General features: G+C 41.8%; 1 protein-coding gene across 2 annotated transcripts in view; it reads left to right on the top strand.

Annotated features, from left to right (window-relative positions):
• The window catches only part of LOC134530369 (hexokinase type 2), a 165,035-nt gene that overhangs the window by 62,521 nt on the left and 89,435 nt on the right, over nucleotides 1-13,079 (top strand). Inside the window, exon 2 of one of the 2 annotated variants that reach the window (XM_063365130.1) lies at nucleotides 6,838-7,111. The exons of the other annotated variant lie outside the window; for it this stretch is intronic. Within the exon in view, the coding sequence (XP_063221200.1) occupies nucleotides 6,838-7,111 (274 nt within the window). The remainder of the gene's footprint in view (nucleotides 1-6,837; nucleotides 7,112-13,079) is intronic. 2 annotated transcript variants of the gene reach the window in all.

Below are 13,079 nucleotides of genomic sequence, written 5' to 3'. Positions count from 1 at the left end.
AAAGACGAAAACAGTATTATTTACAGCTAGGAAATATTTAAGCTATTTATTTGTTTCATATGATAACTGGAGTACGAAAATTATATTTTGAATGTTCAGAGTTTAGTAATTTTTAAAAAAATGGCTGCATGGCCACCACGTGTGTTTATAGTGAAACTTCATGCTTTAATAATACACTTTAACGATGTAACAAAATATAAACAGTATGCTTGAACGATAAAACTAAACAAAGCACCCAATCAAATAGTAAACACCGTGTATACGGAATTCGCAGCTGAGAGACGGCCTGAGTGTTCCCAGCGACGAGTGTGCCATGTTTCCTTCTAGGTCCGGTATGTGATAATGAAGCTGTCTCAGCACCAAACTGTTTTTTTTGACGTGACGTCTTATAAATCTATGAACGCCGGCTGCACGCACGAAAAAGTGTCCCGTTACGCACATTGTCCCGTTACGCTCATAGTACGCTTGTGCCGCATCTATCTCTCTTCCACTCGATTGGAACAACCATCGATTTGACTTTTTCGAGGCACATTAAACTTGAAACACTACCATTCGTTTCCTACTTTTCCTATCATCGTCCTATCCTTAACAGAATAACACAGATTGGAAGAAGTTAAATAGCAAACATGTATCAAAGTTATAGTTAAAATAATCTCTTCGTTAGAGAAATAAACATATTTGAATTAATGAGTGCAAGTAAAAGTAAATTTATCAATTAAATTGTAGATTTCATTTCACTCCTTCTTTGTATCCATACAAAATAGTGATAATTCAATAAAAATGATTCCATTTTATTCATAAAAGTATGCAATAATTTCATCAATGTTTTGTTATGACGTTGTCACGTTAAACTATCGTCCGTAAACCGACTTCACAGACAACCGATTTTTTTTAAAAAAACTGTATGCTTCTTTAACTGATAAACTGACGTTTGATGTGCAACATCCTAGCTCTCGGTATACAGCATTTGGTGGAATAACTTCGTGACTGCGAAGTAAGTCTGCTAATCGACGTGCTGCTCTGTGCGCGCTGTGGTAGAAAGCCTCTTCTACGATTCCGGCAGCGAATTCCAGCGGCGGGTGTGGAAATGTGCGCGTGATTCCCGTCCAGAAATGTACTTCAAAACACACGCCCGGAATTATTTCTAAATAATTCTACGTTAAATTTCGAATTCGAGGCCTGAGTTCTGTGTTATAAGTGTACTATTTGCAACATGAGAACACGTGAATTTGCTCGTTACCGAGGTGTAGATGTTACACATCATTGGCGAGTACTGAAAGACTACTTCAAACACAATAACATGATACAAATCACACAAAACACTATTGGAAATGCCTATAGAAATCTTCGTAATTCTAATTTAATCTTTGTTGTTTTCAGCGTAACGAAAAAATGCAGCACTATAGTAAAGTCATACGTTGTCTGACTCTTTGCTTCATTACACTTCCTCACAATCGAGCGCCCCACTCCAGGGTGGTTCACTTTTCGTTACGCTCTGATGAGTCATAATCCCGACTTACCCCAACGGCTCTAAAGAAGTTTATATGTAAAATTGATGAGGTGCATATTGAAACAAATAATTTGAAAACCAAACCAGTTATGTTTGTATTTCGTAAGTACCTATCACAAGATATGAGTTTTTGTTTTCATTAGACTGTAGACTAATGATTAAAAATTAATGGTCCGCAGGCCATATGCAGCCCACTTAAAGAATATCTCAACAAACAAATATTATCAGGAATACTGTCGTGTGTTATCCTTCATTTGCATAAATTTATAATAAGGTGTCAGCAAACACTTTTAGGAGGCCATTATACTTTCACACTAATATAGAAAAATTGTTATTTATATATTTTTTATTTTTGTAAATACTACATTGTATTTTCAAGATTTTATTTTATATTTCTTTACAACATGCCACACTGGTTATTGTGCAGAATCAAACGACATTGAATAATGGTTCTAAGATTTTTAATGTTAATTCATATATGTCAAGCCCTCGGATTAGTTTTCGGCACTCGAAAGAGTGAAGTCGACAGATTTGAAAGGTCTACACCTTGCATTCAAAATACCCCCTCGGCATATAATCCCGTTAGGGCGTAATCCGAAAAGGTGATAAGTGAATCTTTTACGTGTCCAAATTTGGAAAACCGAATGTTGGGCATGGGTTTCGAGAACCGGGAAATAAGTTACGCCATTTCCAATCGCTTCATGGTTCTGGCAACTGAACAGCTACGTCGAGAGGTTGAGGAGACCCATCCCAACTTCAGCGCCACCGAACCAGCTGCCAGCCCGCCGTGCACCCCAGGTCACCGACGGTGCTAGTCCCCACCGGGCTTCCACGGGTACACACCTATCACATCCCTGGCACCCCTCGGTTACCCAGTTGCTCGAGATCCAGCCGAGGACATCCGCCTCTACTGCTCACCACTTCCACTCGTCAACGGAGCGGGGAACCCTCTGAGTGTGCTCCAAGCTTGGGAGCTACCACTGCCACCACGAGTCCATCTGCAATTCTCATCCACGGCCGTGAGAGGGAACTTTCACAGTCCCGTGGCACCCTTCATATTCAGGTAGAGTGCTGTCCCGGGCGGGTGAAAGGGACAAGGAATTAGTGTAGTAGAGTAGTGAAGTAGACAGAATGACTGCACAGGAATGGTTCCCCTTTTATTTGTTAACCCAGCCCTCTTAGGCGCAAGCCCTTGCCGTTCCGGGGCCCCCATAGGCGTGTGTACGGAATACGCGGTATACGCGAAACAGGAGAGGTGTTAGAGATCCCGCTATGTCCAGGGGTTGTTGAGGCTACCCATCCCAGCATAGACACCACCGTCACCCCCTGCCTCACTTAACTTGGCTGCGTCCTAAGCTCTCAGACGTTATCAGTAGAGACCGGAAAAATTCGCGAGTTCACTAATGACCTGTAGGATGGACTCCATGATCCTCTATGCACTCGGGAGAATTTCATCTGCTCATTGGCTACTGACTCGTGACACCTGTTAACTGGGATGCTCGTGATTCGCTACTTCTTTTGTTTAAATTTTTTCACAGGCCCAAAGTCCTTCAGATATACTGAGACCCAATCACCGAAGCAGCAGAAATGCAAACTTTTTGGATTCTAGCCTATCGTGAAATGAATGCGCGAATTTTTCAGGTCTCTAGTTATCAGTGAAGTAGCAAGGCGGGGACCTGCCTGGTTATTGCACCGCGGGCGGGCGGCGCAGGGTCACCTTGTTGGCGGGGCCGCGCCGCGCACGCGCCCTGCGCGGGTCGATGCGGCAGGGGTGACGTCACTGGGCCGAGCCCGCCGCCGCCGGCCAATGGCGGGCGAGGTGAACGCTCCCCCTTTATCGACGCGGCGGCGGGAACCGACCGTCTTGCTGTGGGGCTGGGGCAGGTTGAGGTTCGCCGAACTGGGTCGCCCGCTGGGTCCTCCCTGGTTGCAGGGCTCTGGGGCGGAGGCAATCGTAACTGCGACACGGAGATGACGAGAGTAATAACAACAACGCCAAACTTGTTGAATATTATAGTTTCCCGCTATTTGCATGCCCGTAGGCTTAGACCGCCGAGTGAGATGGCTCGTGTCGGAAGACATTTTGATTATATAGAAGAAGAAAAATGTATAATGAATCGTGGCAATAAAATATGAGCTAATCTGGTTTGTCTGAGCATACTTTTTTTTTTTATAAAATTTGTAATGATAAATGTCACTCAGTAAACATTAATAATACTTCAATAGCGTGATAATAAATTAATAAAACAATCTTTTAATTAAACAAGTTAAAAAAAATCTTAGTTCTTCCATTTCCCTGCACGAAAACACATCAAATAATTTGTTTACAAAATCCCTCACATCCACATGCTTTACATACAAGGTTCTGTTTTGATGTGTCTCAATAATATGTCGCTCGTGAAAATTAGACGTGGCGACTTGGCCCTGCGACTTCCATGTCGCCGGTCGCGGTTTGTCTCAGGGACAGTGTTCGCGACTAATCGCGCTGGTTCTTGCACCGCCGCCGATTCATCATATTGCCATCCGGGGCAGTAAGCGTGGGCGAGGCCAGAAACAGAAGTTTCTATAACTCGCTAATTGCATAGTAAATCAGGTGCACCCCACACTGGTGAAGAATCATTTGAATCGACGGCGGGGGTGCGTGTCTTGTGGGATAGGTTTGGCACACGGGCCTGTGTGCGCGCTGGTATAGCCCGTCCCACTCTTAGATTGCAGTACACGGCTTATGGCGCGCGCTGTTACCAAATCTCTAACACATTACGAATTTCAGGAGATGCGTGTCTTTGTAATTCGGATCGAACAAGAAGCATTTTAAGAAATCATATCGTAATTTATAATATTTTATACTATTACACATATAATTTGTAATAATGCCACTTTTATGTAAATTTCAAATAAAAACTATCTATTGTAGACGAAAATTTCTTACAGTTTTCTTTTATGTTCTAAAAATCATATATATATATATATATATATATATATATATATATATATATCACATTTTCATGGGCCCGATAAATGCCGTATTTTTGGACAAGTCATGTCCAAAATGATAAATAAAATACGGTAATGGGAATTCTCGGTCGAGTAAGTTATGGGAAAAATCCGAACAATTGGGTCGAAATGGGGAAGATTTTTTGAAAAACAGAAAAATCGCAACAACTCCCATAATATGAATAATATCGAATCCGTTGTAACGTATGATAACTCGGAGTACCTAATGCCGAAAAATGTTTTCTAAATAAATTTTTGATACGACCAGCCACAACTGCATGGGTCCGAAAAAAATATTCACCGGACAAAAAAAAAAACGTAACTGTCTTAGTAGACACCTTATCTAATCTGTTTAGATTGTTTGAAAATGTCATAATTATTTTCTAAAACTTTGTCTAAAACAATGTTTGGTAAAATGCTTGGTGTTGAGAAGGATAGAAAAATAATTCAAAATTTTTTACCATGATCGCTATTAAATTCCTTCCTATTTATTTCATACATTTTACATATTATGTTCAAGAATCAATTAAAATATTTTTGTTGACTATGGAACCCATGTATTTGAAATTGCTTGTAGGACAGAACCCCACTTATCTAAACACACGACCCTGTTTCCTCTTACGACGGCAGCGCGCGCTCTTGTACTGATAAGACACATCTTTAACAGCTATTTCCATGGAAACTGTAGAAGCAATTGAGATGGAGCTGCTTTTAAAAACTAATTCAATTAATTGTGAACATTTTTCATGCTTTCGTCCCCAGTGGCGCAGCGTGCCATCTCGGCGCCTGGGGCGGGAGACCCATTTTGCCGCCCCCATTCTATAGGTGCTTAATTAAAATTAGTGATTTCGCAGTTTTTCTTTTAAATAAATATTAAAAAATAGTTGGTGCGCAAAATTTTAGATAAAAATGGAATATTATAGTGTGTCTGACACATGTAATGAATGAATCATAGATCAGATCTCAACCCGCTTCACCGGTGACCCGCCCCCGCGGGCTGCCGCCCGGGGCGGGCCGCCCCCTCCGCCCCACCCGCGCTACGCCACTGTTCGTCCCCCATCTATCTTTAATAGAAAAATTTTTTCCGCTGGTCAACTTTTTGATGTGTCAGTTTTGAGAAAATGCATTTCAATATATTAAAAAAATATATATTTAAGTGAAACATGTACAGTTTTTGTCTTAACATTTGTTCGGTGGCGTTCTAAGGCATTAATTTATTAATAAAAAAAATCTGAATGAAATACACATGTAGGTTTTTTTTTATGTGAAACATATCGGAATACTTCAAAACAGTTCGCAGCGAATAAGTTATGTTTTTTTATTTTTTTCGTACACTTAAAATATTGTTAAGTATTCAAAATAAGCATTGTCTGCGTATTGCGTATTTCGATGCTATACAATATGAAAAAAGCTTGGTCCAAAAATTAAAATTTTAATTTCGTTTTGATATTTGGCAACAACACACGAAGAAACAAAGACAGTGCTAACGGCAATCGACGTGTGTTAGAGAGAGAGAGAGAGAATGCGCCCATTTACTTCCACACAGCAATCTAAGAGTGGGATGCTCTATAGGTTGTGTAACGTTAGAAAAGTTACGTGTACCTAATTCGGCGGGGGAGTGAAGCTCCCCACCAGTTAGATCGGCTAACTGGCGTGATGTAGTGTCGTTTTGGTGTGCATTAGAGGCTTGTCGGTGTGCTGTAATTTCAAGTGACCTAGTTAAACTCGGGTGTGGCGTGTAGTATAAAGCTGTGCGAGCCGCTTCAACGAACCCCTGGGAACACAGAACATGCATGGGTAGTTAGCCCATTAGTGCATTGAAACAGGTAGTTCAGGCCGACGCTCGCGCAAGAATATAATCGTGTGGTCGTGTTGGTGAAACGGTAAAAGAAATTACATGGATTAGTAAACTTCTGGCGTGCCAACATAGCTCGGTCAAAGTTAGGCTAAGCCAGTATTGCTGTAGCTAGCCCCCTGGCTGTTGTCTGCTAGAACCTGTAAAATAGAAAGTGGAGTTAGTGGATTGTAGGCTCAGACTTGTTGCTTGAACAGGCAACACCGCCGCAGGGCAAGCTGCAACTGTACCGTCATCACAGCCATTGCGGGCCTCGAGGTCCGAGTGCAAGATCCGGGCATCGAACCGCGGGCCCGCGTAGAGTTCCAGGCCGCGGATTGCCACCCACTAACTCTAGTTGTGAATATAGATATTAGGTTTTAATGGTGATGTAGATAACGGATGTTTGGTGGCCCTGAGGTGTTGTGAGTTGGGTGGTTTGACGGGGTTGCGGTAGGGACTCGAACCCGTGCTGTGCTGAGGGCGTGGTGGATTGCAGGTTCTTGCACCGGGAGCGCGCCATTGAGGGGGTGCGCTGCAGGGCCGCGCATGCGCGATGCGAGGGAGGGTGCGCGCTCGCCAAAGTGACCCCCTGCCGGCCGCCGGTAGTAGTGCAGAAGCGCGGGTTCACACGGTCGCACGGCGAGGCAGAGCGCCGCGGGGGCTTGCGTCCTGCCGTCCACACGCCAACAGCCACCATTTTCTCCCTCCTGCTGTACGCGGTGGCCCTCGCGAGGCTCGTCATGAGGCACGCCAAGGCTCTGCGGGACCAGGCAAGTCGGCCGAGCGTCTTTTGTCTGTTCGGTCCGTGGATGCATCACGCCCGGTTTATAAACTACGCAAGAGTAACAACGAGGTTTCCAACAACTCGTTCATAAACTATGCAACATCACCTTACTTTCAGTTTCTTACGTTTCGCCCTTCCATATTTGAAGATGCATATTTTCAAAAACGTTCGAAGACCTAGACACTATGGCCACGGTGTTGTTGTTTTTTTATTATATACATGACGTTTTCACCCGTTAGAATTTAACACTTCGAGATCAAAATTGTTGATAACGATAAACACGAATTAATAAATGAAACCCGGCGAAGATTACATTTTCTACTGTTTTAATTGTAGGGTTGGTGACGTCCTGGGACTTTCGTGCTTTATTTAGCGACCATTTGCTTGCGTTGTTGCGGCGTTGCGTCCCTTGCGTAGTTCATGAACCCGGCCTTAGTGCGTGGTGTGGGTTTATACGCTGGTTAGCACTGGTCGCCAACGTTCTTTGAATGCTTATTGAAATGGGGAAGATTGATTTTAAATTTGGACGTTCTCCATTGCTGTTATGAATGTATAAAATCCCTTTAGGTGACTGTTATAATTCCTAGAGGCCAATTGCTGTAGAACACGTCAAGGGCGGGTGAAGTGTGTCGGATCGTAAGTACGTATTCGGACACGGCCTAGGTACGTGAACCAGGTAGGTGCCTTATCTCGAAATGTGGGCGGGACGTGCCTGTCATACATACTCTTCGGAAGGTAACTGCGCGTTCGCTTTAGTTTCATCATAGCTGACGTCACGTCGGTTATCGATTACGGACAGGTGTGGCCTTCTTGATAATGCCTGATTAACATTACCATTTCCCTCATAGTCATTTTGCGTTTTACCAACGTGGATTACAAGTCATCTTCGAATCAAAGGCACTGAATCAAACATGTTATAAAATTATTTCACTTAGTGTGTGAAATAGGGTCTTGAATAACTCCAATACGTCTGAAGTAATTTACTATTTTCCTACGTTACTTAGTTTCGGATGAAACGTTTTATAGTAACATAATTTTAAAATTTAATTTAAAGAGCATTAATATTAATTGGCGTTTGTAACATAATCACCTAAAATTATTTTATTTGGATTTATTTCTTGAGTAAGAGAGAAGCGTCGAAATAGGAAGGCCTTTAGCATAATTACATGTGTTAAAAATATGTGTGTACCCTACAAATTTTCTATCCCTTTATCTGTGAATTTTCATTTCTAGCACGTGTGGCAGCCAGATACCAATTTTTTTTTTTTTTTTTTTTTTTGCTAATTAAAGCTCTCGATTTTATTGTTAGTCTGATCTTGGTAGGAGGAGGGGGGGGAAAAGTATAGAAACAAAATTATTCCAAACTTAACAATTCAAAGCCATGCATTTCCATGCCTAACGCGGGATTCGAACACGCACCCCTAAACCAAAGTTGGTGCTTTACAAACAAGTATGCTATGGAGGTTGACATGAACTTAATTTTTGGCGCACTAAAAATTTGATACATTCCTAAATAGTACGTCACGTATGCTGATAAAACAACCATGAATGAACTTTGAATGATGTTATTTGTTGTTAGAGTTGTTGTGTTAGTTGTTTCTGAACACTTGCCTCTCTTTGGCAATTCCTAAGAATTACCCTATTTTAATTTTTTTATTGGAACTAAACTATTTTTTGTATGCCTATAATCTTACGCTCTCTTGCTTATTTCATAAGTATTAATAAAAGTTTAAAAAAATATTTTATAGCCATAAAGTATGATGTCCACTAGAATATAGGTACACCTTAACCCTCACAGTCAAGGTTTGATAAACTCCATGTATGTATCATTGAGAGATAAATTGTCCACTTCATTGGACGAATACACTGAAATGGTTGAAACCTTATTGTGCTCTGTGGCGGCAGCGACATTTTTATGTGTGCCATTAAGCAGCCTGAAATGACGTCCGTAAAACCACTAACAATCGCAGGCAACACGACCCGATGGAGTGTTCCCCAACAACGCCAAGAAATAACTCGTTGCTACGAGGCGCTTTGTTCTGTTCTTGGAAGTCCATTGAATTCGATAGACTAGAGATGTAATGCAGAAAGATTTTCGTCCTCGTCATCTGCACGCGAGGCTAACATTTGACTATCTGCCGACATAACTGATATAAACATTGGCACTTGCTGCAATTGTTTACGAAAATTTCTTCGAAAATTTGCCAAAATTACTGTATTTGAAGTGGTAGTTGGACGCAGAACGTATTAAAAACTCACCAGCAAAGAAATATCAAATACTAACTACTCTGAAAATTTAACAATTTATAACCTCAGAAACGTGCCATCTATGTACGTCCAACATGCACCGCGATTTTGACCGTCGATATATTAAGGCCCTCGCTACGGTGTTCAGACTGCAGAGTTTCAGGAAAAACCACGCGATTTTAAAACTGCCCAAGATATTAAATTGGTGTTTACGAAAAGCATTCAAGAGGGATGAGTGAGAATTTTAGTTCCAGGGTTTCGTTTACTGTTATTTTAGGAGCGTGAAAATAGCTGAAACGCTTGGTTTCAGAAAAATATTTACTCAAGGAACACCCGGTTAAGATTTTTGAAATCACTCAAGTGACTAGCATTGCACCTTTATTTTCATTTCTCCACCACACAACGTAATGATCACCGCTCAAATCTCATAGTTGCCCTTTGCACTACGAGAATACTGTGCTTAGAGGCGATACTCTGCTAGAAAACTAGAGAGCGCCGCACTTATCATCCCGCCTCACCAACACGTACACCTGACTAGGAATTCTAAACGTTTGTATAGTATCTTGAAAGGAATTCTCTAGTGAATGGGTACAAATTCTGGCGGGTCCGTTTTTCTACTTACGGGTTGTATGTTGTGTACAGAAAATTACCTATTTCCCTTTTGGGAAGGGTAATGGTATCTTGTTGACTGAGATAACATTAACAAGATAAAGGACACTAATTAAATCTTCTGGAAGCTAGTTGAATCATCTGGTCAAGTATTAGTACCAGTAAAAAGGACTGAATTTCACAATATTACACATAAATTTCTTTATGCAAGACTGCAATGACATTTTCCAATGTAAAATGTAAAATATAATTTAATGTTATACCAAGGAAACATCCAGTAGTGGAAAAGTAATAGAGATAATTAGGATTTGTTTAAGAAACACTGACCATGAAAAATACCCTAATTATCACTTGTATGATCATTTGTGTGAAAAGTTATATGTTTATATTGATATTTACCACGGTAGAATTACAGTCATCACTAGGCACACTTTACACACAAGTAAATTCCTTAGGAGTTCACCACTTTCACATTGCAGTTTAAATTAATAATTTTAGGGACGAAAATCATAAAAATGCCTCGGGAGGGGGGGGGGTTTCTTTATCTAAATGGGCTACTAAAACCAGTCTGGAGATGAGAGTTATTTTCATCTCTACAGGACCTCTGGTGCAATTGTAACTTCAGGGTAGTACGTAGTGAGGTTATTATTGGATAATTTCCAATAGATTACACCTTTGTTTATTTTAAGTTTAGAAAATCGTTTAGAGTCAATTAGCATTTAATAATAATTGGGGTAATATTTACCAGTCTGAAGATAATCTGCTTGACTATAGAGCATGAAATTGACAGTTGCACTTAAATCTGTCATGGCTGATAACAAGCGGAATTAAAGTTTGAGACAATTGTAATTATCTCCTCAGCAAAACCACAAACTCACTTAGTAAAAGGTTAATCATAATTTTTAAATATTAATCTAAGCCTGGATGGCTCAGAAATACTTAATAACTGGTAGTGCTACACAGACATTTTGAATTTGACAAGACAGGAAGTGCCTAAAATAAGCCTTCTTGCTTCTTCTTTAAATTTGAAAACTATGCACTATGTTTTATATGTATAAATCCATAAATCACGTCACATAAAATATTCAGTTTACAAGATTTTGTGCCTACACACATCGTATGCCTAATATAAGCTAAACATTATTATGCATGCTGGAATTTACAGACAAATATTATTCAAATGCTCGTTTAACAATATTAATATTACATACATCTGACGTGTTATCAAAACACATTAATAATTTTTGACAGTTTCAGGTTTGAGAATTCATGGTTCATGTCACCGCTGAGGATCTAGAGTGTTGTTCTAAAGTCAAAAAATATATGTATTTACACTCATGATATTTACTAACTCAAAACTCAATGTAATATTATGCTGGGGGAAATTAAACAAAATATAAGCTATTATAAAACGAGTATCGTTCAATAACACACCCGTAAGTGATTAGCGTTGAACTTCATTACATCCATTGATACCTAAGGTATAGCACACACACAAACTCCCCAAGTTTGCATATACAACTTTTAAAGCCAATAAGTGGCTTTATAAGTTGTATAGGCAAACGCATGTATGCAGCCTGGCGAGCGCGCTCTGTGTCCATCCATGTTGAGTCTGTGCTTACTCGCCCTCGCCTGTTCGAGTCGACGACGCCGCCAGGCTTCTCGCATTGGCGGACCCAGCTTCGGATCTCGGGGAGGGCCGGATGACCGGAGTGTTCCTGTTGGGTGGCACAGTAGCGGATCCAGAGGGGGCTAAGGGGCTCAAGCCCCCTCCAAAAGCATCTGGGTCCACTATTGTTTTAGTGTTTGCCTTGATAAAGCCTAGCCTCAGCTGGGTCAAGCCCCTCCCAAACCAAAATCCTGGATCCGCCACTGGGTGGCAGGGAGTATTTCCCAGTGAAAAAGGACGTCCGAAATTTCGAAAAATAATATGCCCCCCCTCCCCCCAAAGATAAGGTGCTAATTGGAGAAGAACATCTGTTGTTGTTTTTTTGTTCTGCCGGAGTTGCGGTTGGAGGTGGAGCGCCCCTCCCGCTAGGACCGCCACTGGCGTCTCGGCGCACGGACGCACGTCACGGAAACTGCCGGCAGGTGCTCCGCGCCGGGTGGTGTGACCTTGGGAAGTATCGTCGCCCGTGTGCGGCCGCTGTTATCCCCTCCCCCACCCATCACCCTTGCGACAGCGCCCGTGCGTCTCTTGTCGCTTCCTCGACACTGCTTCTGGGACGTACGTAATTGCAGGTTTGCACTGTACGTCGCAGAGACCCGGCACTAGCCCGGTCAGCTAGTAGCACTTCGGGCAAATCACAGAGCGCTGTGGGTTTCCTGAGATGTGATGGACCTTGAAGCGCCGTGTGATACTTCCAGGTTGGGTTCCTTTGAGTCAGCAGGTTGGGTGGATGGGTGGAAATGAAGCTGGGGACGAGTTGCCTCAGCCTCTCTCGTTGTAGCTCTTCCCTAGACACCTCCGGGTCGCATTGATATGGCGTATCCATTTCCTTTGTCTGTGTTGTTAGTTCTGCCCTAAATGATAGTCGAGTACCATCAAAATCCAACATGTGAAATTTCACGCAGCATTCGCGAATAATCTGTACGAGACAAAGAGAACTTGAACAAGGTGCAAATAAAGAAAAGCAAGCCAAATCTGCCCATGTCAAATGTTGAATGCGTAGACAGCACAAAGATTTCCGTGGAAAGATTTGGAACAATATCACAGCACACGCGAACACAGTGGATTGGCGACTATGAGACAGTTGCAACAAGAATAGTAAATACAAACAAAACCCTTGGGACAACTCGGTGACAAAGAGAGGAACCCAACGATGATACTAAACAGTTAATCAGAAAAACATAATGACAATACAGCGAACGCACAAGCGATTACAGCGATGAAATTAAACAGATACTATGGAGACCCGTAGAGGTGGGTTGTTACAGCAATTTTCGGTATCTGTTCCAACCTGATACTGATACAGTAATGTACCTAGGTACAAGTCTCTGATACTTTTGTATCAGTGCAGTAGCGGTCCCAGGAAGCGACATGGTATCAGCATTCACGTTACAGGGTACACATCCTCCGTGCCGTCATCACCAGCGTC

The sequence above is a fragment of the Bacillus rossius genome, chromosome 3 (assembly GCF_032445375.1).
Source record: "Bacillus rossius redtenbacheri isolate Brsri chromosome 3, Brsri_v3, whole genome shotgun sequence".
Classification (NCBI taxonomy): Eukaryota; Metazoa; Arthropoda; class Insecta; order Phasmatodea; family Bacillidae; genus Bacillus; species Bacillus rossius.
The sequence above is the reverse complement of the archived record's forward strand: the minus strand, read 5'-3'. Positions and strand labels throughout refer to the sequence as shown.